This window comes from Pavona decussata, unplaced genomic scaffold (genome assembly GCF_977016875.1).
Source record: "Pavona decussata unplaced genomic scaffold, jaPavDecu1.1 SCAFFOLD_93, whole genome shotgun sequence".
Classification (NCBI taxonomy): domain Eukaryota; kingdom Metazoa; phylum Cnidaria; class Anthozoa; order Scleractinia; family Agariciidae; genus Pavona; species Pavona decussata.
Window position 1 is genome coordinate 201,925 of NW_028145510.1, and position 17,368 is coordinate 219,292.

Consider the following 17,368-nt stretch of genomic DNA (forward strand, 5'->3'; position numbering starts at 1 on the left):
AAGCTCTTTCCTGCTGAGAAATGCCACTTTCTCGACGAACGAAGAAAAGATGAATGTCATGTAAGGAAACGTACGTTTTGAGAGGAAAGTAAAAAGTTATAGATATATGTCTGACAAACGGCGGAAATAATATAACCACATGATCATAAAAAAATTCCTGAGTTTGCCATCATTGTTTAGCACTGGTTTAGCACCGTTTGCCAGGTTCCACACGAAGTTGAATGGTTCTGCATTAGCCTCAAACACGAGAATCATTTTGACTATTTTTATATACTTATCAATTCTTTTGACGAAATTCTGACTTTCGCCTTTTACCGTAAAAGTGATACTCAATCTCAATGAATCCCGGTCAAGTGTAGGCGCTCATTTGACTGGATTATTTGGTTAGGCGAAAAATTTAATTACCAACGAGGAATCCGTCTATTTTACGATGAAATTTTTCCCAGGTTACAGAACCTCAGAATTAACAAAGAAACCTAGCTGAAACAACAACAACAACAACAAAAAACAGCAACAAAACACAACAAAATAGAAAAGAAAGCATATGATTTTAATTTGTAAAAAAAAAAATATAAATATTTTTCTGCATCTGCCTTTCCACCTGGAATAAAGCAAATATTTAGTTAGCTGGTGAGCATCAAAACATTTCCTCGTGTGGATCATGTGCTCGGCACGCCTCAGTTTCAATAGTAGCTAGTCATTGTAAATTGTAGCTGGTCAGTCACACCTTGGCTTCAATGAAATGTGACTCGTCTCCTTAGAACTCAACCATTGGATGGGTAACTGCCATCTCTGATTACTGGTAGTAATTCTTAAGGTTCTTTTCAACCCTATAGAGCGGTTTTCAATTGAGTATCGAAAGTAATTGGCCGTTTGCTTGTTTGCTTTTTCATTACTACGCTTTGTGATTGGTTGACAAAACTCGCGCCCCTCTCAACGAATGAGATGTAAAACCAAAACCAATCGTGCCTCCCTCGCACGTGTTTTCCCGCCCTTGACGCCTGTTACATGTGTTTGCTTTGAATTCTGATTGTTTGAAACGCTGTTTACGTCTGTTGTGATTAGCCATAATTATTAATTTGGTTATGGTTCCGCTCTTCAACTGTGTACGTGTGGGAGAACATTAATTGAAATAAATTACATTTTTTTTTCCCTAACACACTGACTTTCAAGCACGCTGTTTGCAACCACCGGATCAACTTTCGAGTACATGAAAGAAAAAAAAAAAAGAAAAAAAGAAATAAATAAAAATGACCATTTAATCACCAATTGAAAGCTTGTTGAACGGCACTTGCATGTGTAAAATTTCAGAGTTAACGTTAGCCGGACTGACTGGAACTGTCCTACCAGACCAGTTAAATCGCTAACGGGATGCACCAATCTGAAGAACTCGCCGTTTCCATGTCAGCACTTTGAATCTGTTCCTTAAAATGGTTCATACCATTTTCAGAATAAGAATATCTTGATATTTTACCTTCCAAACGGCGCAGTCCATGAACAAACTGATTAGTGTGACCATCAGCTTCTGGTAAAAGGAAAGCGCTTGAGTTTTTTCCTGTGGTGCTTGACTGTGGACGAAATCCCACATAAACTCGTCAGGTACCATTCGTGTTACGCTATATACTGAGAAGTACTTGTTCCTGAAGGTGCTTATTGTTTTTTATATCTGGGCATTTCACAGTTTTTAAGTCAAGCACACGCATGAGAGGGAATGGGCTCACTGGATCAGTTCACCATTAGATCTTCTCAGTGACTGAAGTAGAACGCGCCAGTCACGTTGATATGCTGAAATGCTGATAACGGTCAATAACTGATGCTAACGAAAGCCACAGCTGTGCAACCATCGAGTTATCAGTGGATGCACTTGGGAGGTTTGCTAAGCACTCAAAAAGCTATTTCTAGTTACCTCTTACAGTTACCTCAATCTGTAATGCTTCGCTTTGTAGAATCAGAATCTTACGGTTAAATCAGTACATGATGGTTTGGACGAGAAGAAATGCCTTTATTGTAGAATGCCAACTATTCGGCTCTTTGTATTAAATATTGTTGAGACGCTGAGACGTAAAACGCGATACCCGTGACCGGAACAAATGAATAAGTTAAAAGCATTTTCTTTTCTGACTTTTTCCTTTGCGCGTTGATCAAGTTATCGCGTGGAAAGCAATTCTCTTGAATACCACTCATGTGTTTCGTTTCTAGCACCCTCGACTATCCCTGAACAGCATAAAGCAGTCCCTTTCTTGACTTAACAGTCGAGAAATGAGGAACTGCTGTGGCAAAAATGCCGGACTCTCAAGCCAGCGCGCGGTGGAGTGAAGTCGCGACTCGAGCGAGGAAAAAGGCGCGCAACGCTCACAGATGCCTTCTATTTAACCAAAACGACTTTTGTCCATTTAGCAGGTCTTTACGTATACCACTTTTATGAACCACATTTTAACTCGCTGGGAATAGGGCCACAATTTGTCTGCACTGGGTCTACTTTGTTTAAAAAGGTCGTGTTCCAATCCTCACAACATAAACAATTCATATAAAAAGCAGTGCCATATAAAAATTCTGTGGCCAGATTGTGGACTTCAAATAACGATTGAACAATCGGAGTTTCCCAAATAGCATGCCGTTCATTCCTTTATTTCGACAACAAGCGGTCCTTTTTGCCATCGGGATCGTGGCAAAATTTTCACCATTATTCTCTCGCGCGAAGGAACAAACACACTTAGCTGTTCGTGTAACGCGAACGAATCTTAATTTCTTCGGTGTACATGTGTTTCAGTTTAAATATCCTTTGTTTGTTGTGAGTCGCAAAGACGATTTCGTGAGTGGAATGAAAATTATGTTTAGTTTACTTAATTTGTTTATTTGTGTTGGCATCATCACAGCACTTCCATAATGCTCGCGAGTTGTGAGTGGGCGAAAACATCGACAAGTCGCGAGTGGAAATCGAAAATCGACGACTTTCCACAACAACGAAACATCTGTGATTGCAATTCTTTTACAGAATGGTTACAGGAAAAGGATGTTCCTAAGAGCACGATCCAGAGTTTATATATCAATTGACCCACTGACCTACAGCCACTTTTAAAAATACGCTCGGGATTTTTAAGGTTATCAGTGAGTATGACAACAACCTCATCTTGTAAACATATTTATTTTGTAGCTACTGCTACGTGCATTTAACAAAGATCGCGAACCCAGTAAGAACATTTTTGCATTTGTACTTTGAAAACTTCATTTGACATGCATCTTCCAAACAAAACAAAAGTGTTTTCTTTCCTGACTTTTCTTGCATTTTCATTTTCTGATCTGATATGAAAGGCCAAGGGCGCAGGGTTTTTTTTTTTTTTTTTCGTTCTTTTCGCGTTGGTCGATTTTCTCTCACGCACTGGTTTCGGCTTACAAAACAATGAAGAAGCTAGCCGCCGCATGGAAAAGTCGGTGAAAGATTGTAAAACTCTACAGAAAGGAAGTGGTAGCGGTTATTAGCGAGTGTCAACAAATGGGGATTTCTCAGAAGAAGGAAATAGGCGTGAGTGTTTGAACCGACAACAAAGCTGACAAAGGGTGACGATGTACGATTCTCAGGATGAATGCAGTCTAAGATTTGCCGCTAAATCTGAACAAACATATACAACCGGTACCGGGATAAAAACCATTCTAAACTAGATGAATAATTTGTTTTGATACCCTAGAATGAAAGTTTTAGTTCGTTGAGAGATGGTATCTAACGGCAGACACGCAAACCCGACTTCGAACGGAGTATAAAATGGCGGGAAGGTGACGTAAAGATCATTTTTAAAATTTGTAGTAATTTTCAGTATCGGCCATTTGCGACCAACGGTTTTTCTAAGAACTTGAATATTTGTGAGGGAGTTTTAATCTGCATCAGCTTTATCCCACTTAACAACAGTAGTATTCTTCAATCTACAAATTGCTTTCACTTTGGGTTATTCAGGTCACGTAGTGGATGCCGGAGGATTTTTTTTTTTAGTTTTTTTTTTTTTTGTTCACGAAGCCGCTACAGCATGGCGCTTCTTTATATTCGACGCGGTTTATTTGATATTTTGAGAACGGACTAATTCTGGAGCCAAGATATATGTAGTTTGCGAAACAGTACCTGAAAACAGCCAACTAGAACTGTATTTTCTCCCACGGGCCTCCAGATATTAAACGTGAGTGAGGGTTTGAAAGCCTATACAAAATCTTTTTCTTCTCATACAAAACAATGGTTCCCATATTAACTTTCCGGAAAACCGCAGGTCTCTTCCATTAGGATATACCTGTTTTAAAAAAAAAGTCAGTAGAAAAGTTGGCCGAGAAAACACAAAAATGTCAATCCTCTGCATAATTGAAGTTATCCAGGTGTAACCCCTGCCTATTGCATGACTGTTTCCTCTCTATCCGCGCCACCAGTGAGGACTGGACTTCAACTAACTGTACTTGATTGCAAAAAGAACAAAAGCACAAAAGCAACTATCATAACGAATGACAATAAAGTTAAAACGAATGCAGATTTCGTGAAACGAGCGGTAATAGTTCTTCGTATAGACGAACCATCCGTGCCCCTCGAATCCAGAAAACTACTGAGAAACGCACTGAGGGAGTTTGTCTTCGATCTTTCCTAGAAGTCAAGCGGTATTCATAATTCATAAGTAACAATACTAATTGTTTTCCTTCGTTATCTATGCTAATTTGACAAGTCTTCAATTGTAACCTTGAACTTTTCAATAGGTGGATCTAATACCATCAAGCGGGCGGGTTTCATGCCAGACCGCATCTCCTGTCTGCCCGCAGTCGCGAACCATTTAAGCTTAAACCGCTTTTACGCCAATATAAATATATTAACACGACCTTAAATTAGCGTTACCGTTGTTTGCCTACAGCAAAGGGTCACCAATCGATTTCACTTTCCTCGACAAAGTGGTTGCTCTGAAGACCTTCAATTGATGTAATTTGTGTAAGTCAACATCGCACAGAATATTCCATTCGTGTGTGACATCCACAACAAGGAGTCTGGGTTCTACTCTAAACCGACGTATAAACAATACCCATTGTTCTACTAAAATCGTGATTGGCTCATTTCATACTTTCGGTATTAGTCTCCTCGTAAACTAAACGCGGTCGACCCTGAGTTTTTCAACATGGCGTCCCTCCACGAGGAACGGATCCACAAACGATTGCAAAGCTTTTGCACTACAGAGTGGAAACTTTTGCAATCGCCCGTGAAAAGAACATCAGCAAGAACAGATGTTTATGAAGCAAAGTATATTTTGGGCAAGAGGAAGCGAAAGGTTCGTCAATTTCCATTTTATGTTTTTCGTTTATCTTGCAATACGCACCGCACGCTATTTTCTTTTTTTTTGAACACTAGTAGCTACTAGTGAGCCTGGTATTCGTCAGCAATTATTATTTGTTTTTTTGTTTTAGGGAGAATGAGGGTTTTTTTTCAAGTGGCGCGGCTGAGAAAGTTTAAGCTTTGAGTTACAAAATTTAATACTACTTTTTAAGCTGAACTGCAAGTAATATAATTTATGTACAAAAAAGAATCACTTTAAAAGCCTTAAAAAAAAACTTCAGAGAAATCGGTCTTTTTTTTTTTAATTTTAAATTCTCTTTGGTTTCAGAAATTTTGAGTGTCCCACCTTGTCAGATGAGGAAGTGGAGCGGTTTTCGGAGATGCTTCTTAACATTGTTTAAGCTGAGCTCTGCCAGAATCTGTCCTCCAAGTTTACTGTTGATTTTCCAATTAGGGCATTTATATATTAATTATCTTTTTTCGGGGCCAAGGGAGAGCAGCATTCATGGGGCACATGGGCACTGTGAAAGAGGAGTTTCTTTGAAGATTTCCTCCTGGGTGGGAAAGAGCATGGGTAAAATGCTTATGGGACAGAGCGGGAGCTTTTGTTTCCAATCCTTCTCTGTTCTTTCCAGCTCTACTCAGATATATTGTACTGATAGATCAAGGAGGCAGAGAAGAAGGTGGACACAAAGGCTTTCTGTATCCATCTGGAAACACATAGTTTAGCCCGCAGGTAGTCTAAACACTATGATTTGTGTAGTCTCCCTCGCAGCTGTTCTGTGTCTCGTCCTGCAATGCTCCTCCCCACAAACAGCTGCTCGCATTTGAACCATATTCCTTTCCCGATTTTGACCAATCGCAGCTACAGTTGCATTTTCTGGAACTGCCTCGCATCAAATTATCTCTTGATGACTCGTCCAATCATAGCGCGCCTTTTATCGTCAGCTAATTTGATAAGAATCAGGTTAAAATGGGGTTGACATAGCTGTGTGACTCCCACTGTGCGTCCGTTGTGTTGATAAAAGCCTTTTAAGTTTTGCTTTTACAAGCATGTCTTAAAGGGATTTTCATTTTTTATAAGAGATTCTTCCCTTTTGGTCAAAATGTGATGTGACCACTCTGCTTAATGGTGTTTGTCTCGTTTGTGAGGGGGACTTCTTAAATATAATAAATGAAGGTTTTTTTATTGATCATTCTGAGCCGTTAGGCGTTGATGTGCTAGCCGGGACATTTGATTAGGTTTATCAGCTTGGATAAACTACAAGATTTGAGGTAGCGCTAAATAAATGTTATCTGTGAAGATGCAGGATCGGTGTATTTCTATACTCGTTATTTCGCTTATGCTCTCGTATCTCGCTGCAGGAAGATTGCAGGATGTTTGTTTATCACGGTTCATTGTTGTCTCTCGCTTGTCATTTTTGTTCCATTGTCATTTTTTCATGTGAAAACTTACATCATTCTTGCTGTGCTGATACATGATTGGCCCTTTCAATAGACCACAAAAAACAATGGGAAAGGAATGTTGTTCGAATGTGAGCAGCCATTTGTGGGGAGGAGCGTTGCATGACAAGATGCAGAATGGCTGCATGGGAGACTGATTTGTGTTGGTCTGTTCAATTCAATGAAAAATTAAGAAAATTTACTGGTGTGGGTGTTTTTATTTCACTGGGTCCTATTTCTGTGCTAAAATGTGTTAGAAGAGAGCCTAGAAAGTTTTAAATTATAGAATAAATATCAAGAGTTTTACACAACAATAAAGTACATAGGTTTAGCTAGAGTTTATAGAGTTGTTTTAAAACAGCAGTTTATCCACTTGAAGTACTCTGGCACTGTTGTTGGCATCAGGACATGAAGTGGGATCCATGGAAGTGCATGGAACTTTGTGACTGCTGCTTGCTTGCTTGTCTGCATTTGTTTCTCCTATTCTGTAGAATCTTTTCGCTATCTTATCGGAAGCTAACACTAAGTAATTAAGTGGAAATTGTGGGGTATTTTTTTTTGCAGCATTGCTCTTTCCCCCTTCTTCCCAATGCTGAGTATTTGCTTTTGTGTAACAGCGCTTCTCCTTTGGCTTTGTAGTAAATCCTCTTGTTGTTTTTCCACAGTCAGCAGGGATCCATAGGGACCCACATATTGATCTTGCGATGAAAATTTATTCTCACAGTGTCATTCTTCTTTTCAATACTACCTGCATGTAGGAATAAAGACGGGGACAATTTGGGTTGGAATGTTCTTTTCTTCTTGACCAAGTGCCTTTGGAGCTAATTTAATTTTTTTTTCAATAATAATTATTGGTACGTAATCAAAGAAATGGAGTATTACTTAAATTTGAAGCAATAACTTTGTGCTTTACATGTCATTTGGTACCCGGCAATAAAATTATGCACTCGACAGTCATAACCTTAATCATCATTGCATTATGTATAGTTGTTCGATGATATTGTTTATAATGTGTATTATTTTTTCATTCTCAAAAATGTGATATATTGCAAATCCTGGCATCCTTAAGTGCAGTATAAACCTGTCACAAATACATCCCAATATGCTCCCAAAAATGACTGTGCATTTTTTTTGCAGATGTTAATGATGCCTAGATAGTTAGATAGTCAGCCTGGCACTCTTCAACTATGTATGACCTTATCATGGCTTCATTATCCTGAAGCTGAGTAAATTCATGATAAGCTTCATTTTGATACACCAAATCTGTTCAAAATGTAAACTTTTTTTTTCACTTTTTCTTGCTCTTCATGCTTTAATTTACTGTATTTAGATCCATGGTTGTCTACACCTTGGACAGCATTTGTTATTGTAAGGGTATTTTCTGGTGGATCTTTGGTTTACAACACCTTTTTGTCCTAAAAAACAGTGAAGGTGCAATTATAGTCAATTTTGTATTATGACAGGAATTGCAAGCTCAGTAAGAGTTTTGAGGCATTCTTAACTTTTGACTGTAATAAAGTCTATTGTTTGAAAAAAATTCTACCGTAACATGCTTTCTTTTTTTTATGCAGTATATACTGTTAACAGGAGCTTGAGAACTTACTAATTTAATTATGTGCATTTGTCTGAAGTAGTGAACAAGATTTCAAATGTGGCTTACCTGGACATAACTGAACTTTATGAACCTTCTTGGTCTCTCTTTCCTGTATTTGCAAGGAGACGGGTACAAGACCATGTCTCTGCATACCATAGGACTGCAGCAGTTTTTTTCTCTGGGGTCAAAGCTACTCCAACTAATTGAATGGTCAGTGGATGGGGGTGGGGAGGGGTGGGGGAGGCCAAGAATGCCCTACCTCCCAGACGTCCAGGGTGGGTAACAGACTACGGTGCAGTGGGGCCGGGGATTGATTCCTGAGTGGAATGTGATACCATTATTTCTGTCTTTCCGGATAAGCCCCCCTGCACCTATAGGGATAAAAAATTATGCCTGTCTTACACAACTTCCCTTATCTAACCCTTGTGGGTTGTAAAAGAACCATATACATCTATCTTAACAGTCTCTTGCAGTGACCATCCCTAGAGCTATCTATCTTGGGTTGTGGGGATGGGTAGGGAGGGTACCTTGTCTGGGACCCAGCCTAACCCCATTGGGCATGTCTGTGCCCAGTAAAGCTACTAGATTCCTCCTCCTTCCTGGCCATCAGTAGTGAATGCAGTTACATGCCTCTAAATCAGTGACCCTCTTTTTATAGATTACACCCTTAGCTGTGGTTTTCACATGTCATATCCTTACCCCTTCCGTGTGTGGACTCCAATATGCAAATTAATTTCCCGCCATTTCTGAGTCCATCTGTGGCCTCTTATAATTTGCATATCCTGTGTTTTTGCTTCATCACTTCATTTAAAAGATTGGAAATTTCTGCAGCTTTTTCATCAAGCTTTTTTCCAGTTCGAAAATTTGCTGTTTAAGCATCTCTGTTTCCTAGAAATACTGCTGCATGTGGAAGTTCAGTAACTTCAGACTCGTCAACAGTGATTCTTCTTACAAATGAGGTGCATGTTGATTTTGTCTTTTTTGCATTTGCTTTTTTTGCAACCTTTGAATGAAGATGCCTCGTCTCCACTCCAAGCCTTGTGCCTATTCTATTTCTTCATTTTTGCTGATCTTGTAGCCATTGGGCTTTAAAGATGAATTTAATGCTTCTAAATAACATAATGGATCTGGTTTTAGATCCTTCCAAACCCAGAATGCTTCTCCAGCAATTTAAGTTGTGTACATCCCTTCTATAGATGCCACTGGTGGTGGAATCACATTTACCAATAGTGGATTTACAATCACCAAAGTCAAATCAAAAATCACTATATTTGCCAAAGATAATTTTAAAAAGACAATCTTGTCTCAACGAATTTTAAGAAATAAATAGTTTTGGCAATGTTTGGGCGTTAGATCGCGGATTTTTTGCAAAACACAGTGTCACTGTTTCTCTGAAACCTTTGACTTTCGCGGGAAAACGACTAAGAAACCAAGCCTGTTTATATAGCATAAAAGAGGGGAAACTGGTAACTAAACATAGTGTTACTATGGTAACTTACCTTGCATTTAAAAAATGGCGGACAAGATGCAATCGATCGAAGGGAAAAGCTGCGGTTGTTGAGGAAGGCGTTTCGCAGTATTTATCACATGCCGAATGGTGGAAACAGGGAAATTTCAAGACAGAAAAGATAGCTGTTAGAAGTAGGGATATTTTAGTCTTTTACTGTTTATATTAAACACACAGGTCGATCTTCATTTTGACCTTCCGCACTTTTTGTTCTGTGCCTTTGATTTGTATTTAGGTGATCGAGGAGTTCGTGTACTGCTATATTCCATACATTTTTAGCTCCGCACGGCGTAGTTTTTACCCTCGAAAAGATATTTGATCCGCTGTTAGTATCTCGGAGCTTTTATCCTTACCAAGTTGTATACCGTGATCGATTTAATTTAAGCTTCCGCACTTTTTTATCAGATGCCCAGATCACGAGAAAAGATTGAGATAAATTGTTGTTTTTCGGTTGTGCTTTTAAATTTTCCTTCGAAAACTCATGACCGTGATTAAATGGGGCCTTTTGGAGGGCCTGGCGCTAGTTTAAATGTTGACCCGTCGCCAGTTTCTGTGCGATGATGGTGCACATGTAACTGATTCGCTCGTTGTATATGCCTTAACTTGTAACAGTTCAAACATGAGCCAATTTCCGGCGTCAGATACCTATACGTTTATTTGTTTTATCTATGGTCAAAATATTATGGTTAACATCGCTGTACTGGTTGTACCTTTGGCTTCTATTCGGAACTTCAACAAATTGTCAACCTTGTTGTAAGGAAGTGTGCTTCTGGGCGTGAGCCTGGAAAACGTTTCTAAGATCAGAACTTGGATTTCTGGTTTCGCTTCGTATCTAACACAGATGTAGAGATACACAGGTGAACAGCAGAATACCGCAGATATATCTTTTGACCTTGTGGTTTTCTCGGGAGCACGTCGCGTGGGCGAGAAATGTTTCCCAGCAACTGAATGGCGTTAAATATCCCCTTCAAAAAACATCCTAAAGACTGCAAATTCCACCAAAAATCCGTGAAATATGGCGCTCGATGTGCGCCTAATATATGGGCACAATACATTTTAAAATTAGATTTAATATCGAAAGTTGATGATCCTTCATTAAGCAATTTTTAGCCCAGGGGTGAAGATGATGAGGTATGTTCAAAACGTTCTTATCAGCAGTGGTTTCGAAATCTTTAATAACTCAATAATCGACGTGATTTTCGTTCACGTCATGTCGTCACTTCCGGTTTTAGTATCTGTTTTATATTCTTGCAGCCCGAATTGAAAGAGCTTAAAATACACATAACACGCCAAGAACAATACCATAATGTAGTGATTGTTGCTTCAGCGGATTTCATTGGACAAAAGAGTGGATCTCTTTTAGTGCGGTAAAGTGATTACAAGGATATTTCTATTAACATTTGTGTTTACTCCTGCAACATCAACCTGTGTGGCTATTAAGATACGTTCCAGCTGAAAGTTGACAAGGAAAGGTCAAATGTGAGATGTAAACACAACGAAAAATTGGAATTTTATTCGTGAACAAGGAGAGGGTCATGCCTGCGTGGTACGATCGGATCGGAGCATGTGAAATGTCAAAATCGCGCCTCTTGGTCCATGCCTGTTAAGTGAACGTGTCAAAGTGCCTGCATTTGCATAGGCTTCGCTCGCGTAGTGATCGAAAAACTCCTCTCTCACTCATCGGCCTATAACAACAGGAAACCACAGAAATGTTTACATCGGAAACGATCGAGAAATGGTTGGCGATTCGCCAAAATCTTGAGAATGTAACGACCCGAGCGCAAATTTGATCCCTTTTCGCTGATTAATTGGCATGTCGAATGTGTACGGTGATTTGTTTGGGTGCTCGACAAGCTTGACGAATCTTCAATGTCAAAGCAAATTAGTTTTTACATAAATATACAGCTCACGTTTTATACCCCCACATTGTATAAGAACAAATTAACTAACAAAAAAAAAATCGTTGAGTGGCACTTCTAGAACATGTCGATGTATAAACACCAACGCGAGCCAAGTTGATCGCGATTCTTGTCACGTTGTGTTGTTATGCGCCTCTTTGTGTGAAATTACATCAAATTGGATGTAACATGCTTGTGTTCTTGGTTATTTACAGCCGGCAGGCATCGCAAATACGGACACCTGATTGGCCAATGTGCTTGTAACTGGAATTTTGATTGACGGCTAAGCCGTGTTTCGAATAAAATGGCCATGTGAGTTTTTTTCGCGCCACGCCTTCTAGTCAAGTTAGACGGTACGTGATTGGCGGTCTTTTAAACCGGAACAAAGGCGGCTCGTCGCTCAAAGGCACCGTGTGTATGAAAGTGACGCAGCGAACGAACACAGTAGTGAAAACAGAGTGCATCAATCACATGTGCTCACTGAACGAAAATCATTCCTTTGCACAGATCGCCAAGAACACAGTCAAAAATACTGTGGCTTGTGCCCAGTTCATTCAGATTCAATGCGATTATTCTGTAACGCTGAAATGGCCGAGGGCTCGGAAAAGCTAGTACCTGGGCAGTACAAGATGCCTTGTCCGTTGTGTCATAACGGCTTCGACGATCCAAAAGTCCTACCATGTTTACATACGTTCTGTAAAAACTGCTTAACGGAAGCGGTGGAGAATGGCCGTTTAAGATGCCCAACTTGTCGCCTAAACGTTCCTCTCTCTGAAGCGGGAATCGACGGTTTGCCAACAAACATCTTCAGTCATAATATTTTGGATGTGTTAGTCCCGAGTCAAGAGAGCATCGAAACAAGCAGCTGGATTCGAGCTGTGATTCAACATTGCAGCAACTGTGGCGAAGGATCAATGGTTACAGCTCGGTGTGTAGATTGTAGTGAATTTCTGTGTGATAGCTGTGTGCGAGCTCATCAGAGGGTTCGACTAACCAAAGATCATCGCATCGTTACCTTTATCGAAGAAGCGGCTATGATGAGCAAAACAACCATGGCCACTGCTACTCTAGCGGCTTCACCGACCACTTCTATCTCACCAGTAGCGGCGATGGCCGATAAAAACTCTTCTAAGGACTTGATCCGTTGCGGTAAACACGAGACTGAATTTTTACGGCTTTACTGCGAAACCTGCTTCACTCCTGTTTGCAGGGAATGCACTTTCTCCGATCACCGAGGCCATAGTTTCCAGTATCTTCGTGAGGTCGTCGAATCCACTAAGGCACTCGTGGGGAAATTAATCGCGGATGCTAAAGCGGAGATCACTAACCTAGAAGAAGCCGTCAGTACTTCACAAGCGATTGCCGAGCAAGTTGAATACAGGGCACAGACGGTCTCGAACGAGATCAGGCAAACGGTACGCAGGCACATGGCTGCCCTCGAAGATCGCGAGAGAGAGCTCTTACGGCGCGTGGAGAAAGTACGCCAAATTAAAGGCAAATCACTACATTTACAGATTGACGAACTTAAAACTAGTTTAGATAAAGTGTTAAGCGTTTGTGAATCGTCAGAGAGATCGGTAGAGCATAGTAAGGACCCAGAATTATTAGCAACCAAAAGCCGTTTGTCAGAAACTCTAAATGAACTGAGAGCAAAACGCGGTTTGCTTCAACCCCATGAAGACGACGCCATTTTATTCACACCTCCAGACCAAGCTTTACAAACAGCTATTAGCTCTTTAGGCATCGTTACGAGCAGTGCGTTTTCTCCTTATTCCAGCGCTACCGGGGATGGGTTGCGACGCGGCATTCGCGGCAAGGTCGCAATGTTTATAGTACAAGCCAAAGACCATCAAGGCGAGAACCGTTGTATCGGAGGGGACCCTTTGCGCGTTCTTATTCAAGGTCCCGATGGGATTTTCTACCGTGCTGAAGTAAGCGATCGGCAAAATGGAACTTACACGGTTTCTTACCGTCCTCAAGTGACTGGCGAACATACTATTTCAGTGACAATTCGCGGCCGCCATATCAATGACTCTCCGTTCAAGGTTGCAGTCATAAAGGGTCGAAATTACGCTGGCGTAGGGCCAGTGGTTCGATTTTTCGGCTCAGAAGGTGAAGCCGATGGTGAACTGTGTCGCCCGTGGGGCGTTTGCTGCGATAAAGATGGCAATATTATTGTTGCTGATCGCAGTAACAACCGTATCCAAGTCTTCGATTGCTACGGGAATTTTCGTCTCAAGTTCGGATCTGCAGGCTCTAGAAATGGACAGTTTGATCGGCCGGCAGGGGTGACTTGTGACAGCGATGGGCGCATTATCGTCGCAGATAAGGACAACCATCGGATCCAAGTTTTCAAAGGCGATGGAAATTTCATTCTGAAATTTGGCGAGAAAGGGTGCAAGAACGGCCAGTTCAGCTACCCCTGGGACGTGGCCTGCAGCAACGAGGGCAACATCCTAGTTTCGGACACCCGCAATCACCGCGTCCAACTGTTCAATCGCGAGGGCAAGTTCCTTGGCAAGTTTGGCTTCGAGGGCATCCACTGGAAAGAGTTTGACTCTCCACGTGGCGTTGCATTCAATCTTGAAGGCCATATGATCGTCACCGACTTCAACAATCACCGTCTTCTGGTGATCAGAGCCGACTTCCAGCACGCGTGGTTTTTGGGAGTGGAGGGGAGCAAGAACACAGAGTTTCTACGCCCCCAAGGCGTTGCAGTTGACCAGGAGGGGAACATCATCGTTGCCGATTCAAAGAACCATCGAATCCAGATCTTTCAGCCCAACGGGAGCTTTCTTTGCAAGTTTGGAAACCATGGTAGCTCGCCCGGCCAGCTCGATCGCCCTTCAGGTATATGCGTTGGCAATGACGGGTCAATTATTGTTGTAGATTTTGGAAACAATCGCATTCAAGTGTTCTAAAACGGATAGCAAACGCCAGAGGACGTGTAGTTGTATTCACACACTCTTGAGAAGCAGATTGCATAATATAAGGCCCTTAGCTTGTTAGATTTATTAGGTTTTGCTATCTAAAAATGTAGCAATATACACGAAGTTGATTCCTCGAATTATATCACGGCTAATCATGTCAACAAAATTTGCATGCTTGGTGAAAATTGGCTCCTCTTTTCAGGGTTTCAATGATTCGGCTTTTTATTGGATAATGAATCTTCTTCGTTTGCCTAAACAAGTTGTTACGGTTTCCTAAGTTTTATATCGCCTAGAGCTTTCAGATTTTGTTTAGCTAAAGTTTGGCTTTCAGTGTAACATCTATTGTAGTCTTAGCTTCACGCTGTTTGAGTACAACTAATACGCCTTCCAGCGTTCAGATTGACAAATTAAAGGTCAGTTATACCTTATGATAAATTTATTAAAAATGTGAGGCGCATTACGAGAATAATTTTTGAAGCCTTGAGCGTGTTATTTGGAAATTATTTATTTGATCTTCGGTTTCAAAATGCACAGATGTTGCACCAATCTTGATGAGGCGGAAAGTTCGCCCCAATATTTTTACACATTGTATTATTCCCTGCTTATTTAACATCAGGCTTTGTTTGATTATTTAATGCTTTTCTCGAGAAAAGAAACTTAGACTAAAGAGTTTTCTATTTGCCTTGGGCTTTCCCGTGACAGCGAAAGTGAAAAGGCTGACAGATAATTTAATTTGAACGCGGAATGTAAACTGGACGATGCAAAACACGAGAAAGAGGAGGTGTGAAGACCTTGAATAGAGCTTCATTTTCCATTCAATTCTCTGTTGAACAGCGGAAAAGCCTTCGGAATTTGTTTTTACCTTGTTTTTTGTTGAATTTTTGTTAACCTGTCCTATTGTTTAGCGACCAGCAGAAATTTTTTAAGAGTCTTCAAATTGTTCTGTCACGTTTTAAAACGCACAAGAACCATTTTCCTCCCTGGACTATATAACTTGGATGAAAAACGTCCGTTTTTGTTGTCAAAAACATCGTAGGTACCAACAACGCTACAAGATGTTTTTCAGCGTTGCTTTGTGTATTTTGCGAAAAACAAATTGGCTTGGATTAGAATATGGTACAACGTGTTTCCCAAGGGAGGTATTTTTGTTTCTTGGACAAAAAAGGTGATATTCACAATATATCATTTATTGAAAAGAAAATTTGTTGTTGCCCAAAGCAACGCAATTTACCAGAGAACGAATTTCAACTAAAAGGAATAAATTTTGGTTGAAGAATAAAAAACGCGCAAAGCTTGCTGTATAATTCTAAATGAATTTTCCGCGCGCTGGGAATAAGATGTAGACCTTTGTAGTGAACTGTAGTTAGCGTTCAGTAGTTTAGTCACAGCGCTGTCAAACAGATTTAGAGTAGGTTTAAAACGACAAGAAGTCGTATTTTCCCAGCCTAATGAAAACCAAGAGATGTGTTATTTTTTATCCAAAGGGTAAATATTCAACGCGCGCGTCGATGTACGAAATAGAAATTTTTTGTGCTTTACATTATTCCACGAATGGACTTTAAGATGTACTATTTAGATGTATATTCTAAGGAATACGTTCTTCCCAAAATGCTAGTTTATAATATTTTGTTTAAGATATAGATGAGAAGTAAAAGTATTTTCTTGGTGATCCAAGGCATCATTGTTCAGTTGGAAAGTTGCAACTGCTAAATTAATTGTTCACGAAATGGTACATTTAACGTGCCAATAATTCTAGATTCGACTTGTTCTTGAGTCTTCAAAATCCGGAAATTTTCGATAAAAGCAATACTTAGCGATATAATATAATAGTGTGTGAAGTTTTATAATTCTAAATTATAATATATCAGTTCGTGTTTCCAGCAATAGTTAGAAAATTAGGGTTTAAATTGTTCCTGTTTAACGAATTGAAGTGAATTACATCTCCTATCAAGTTGACACACGAACTCGAGAAATTCTTGGTATGAAGTTTTTCCTGTTTTCCATTCAAAGTTAAAGGTGATTTTAAATGCATAATCTTGCCAGATTCTTTCAATTCGAATTGGTTGATTTTGAATGGAGTAAAGAAATTTCATCAAAGAGTAATTTCATTTAATATTTTCTAAATAAGATCTCGTGAGTACAAGTGACTATAAAATGAAGTCGTTCACGTTTGGTCAAGATTGCCATGTTATTTAGATTGTCAGTAATTAAGTTCTTTCATAGTTTCAAGTTTGATCATTTTCCACTAAATTAATTTCACAGAGATTGTTTGAGTGTATTTTATTAATATATAGCAAAGCAAAAAGTGGTCATTTTGTCTTGCAATTCATGATATCCAACTTCTCAATAGCAATTAATTTATTGACCTCATATATGGTTCTCCACATTCTTCAGCTTTCAACTTATAGATTTCTTTGAGCATTTTATTTATGAAATGTCATACACAATTCCTGCAGTTTTCATTCTTGACTTGCTAGCTTCTTTGATAGTTTTATCTCTGTATAAATCTGTTGGAAGTTGGACTTGGTGAATTGCAAGACTTAATTAATTTAATATTGTGTCATTCAACACTGTTCAAAACCTGAACAGGTAAAATGTTATGCATAATAGCCAGGATTGTTGCAAACTAATTTATTGAGGAATAAATTTAAGCAATTTGAATTTTTATCTGCATTGTATTTTGGTGACTTATGCACTGGGAAATGA

General features: G+C 39.8%; 1 protein-coding gene across 1 annotated transcript; it reads left to right on the plus strand.

Moving 5' to 3' along the window:
* The first annotated feature begins 9,039 nt into the window (after nt 1-9,039).
* LOC146473422 (E3 ubiquitin-protein ligase TRIM71-like) lies at nt 9,040-17,328 on the plus strand. Its single transcript, XM_085118094.1, has one exon. The coding sequence runs from the start codon at nt 12,296-12,298 to the stop codon at nt 14,651-14,653; it is 2,358 nt and encodes a 785-aa protein (XP_084974220.1). The 5' UTR covers nt 9,040-12,295; the 3' UTR covers nt 14,654-17,328.
* Nucleotides 17,329-17,368: the final 40 nt, after the last annotated feature.

Coding starts and splice junctions, on each gene's coding strand:
- LOC146473422 (XM_085118094.1), top strand. CDS start 12,296: ATGCGATTATTCTGTAACGCTGAAATGGCCGAGGGCTCGGAAAAGCTA.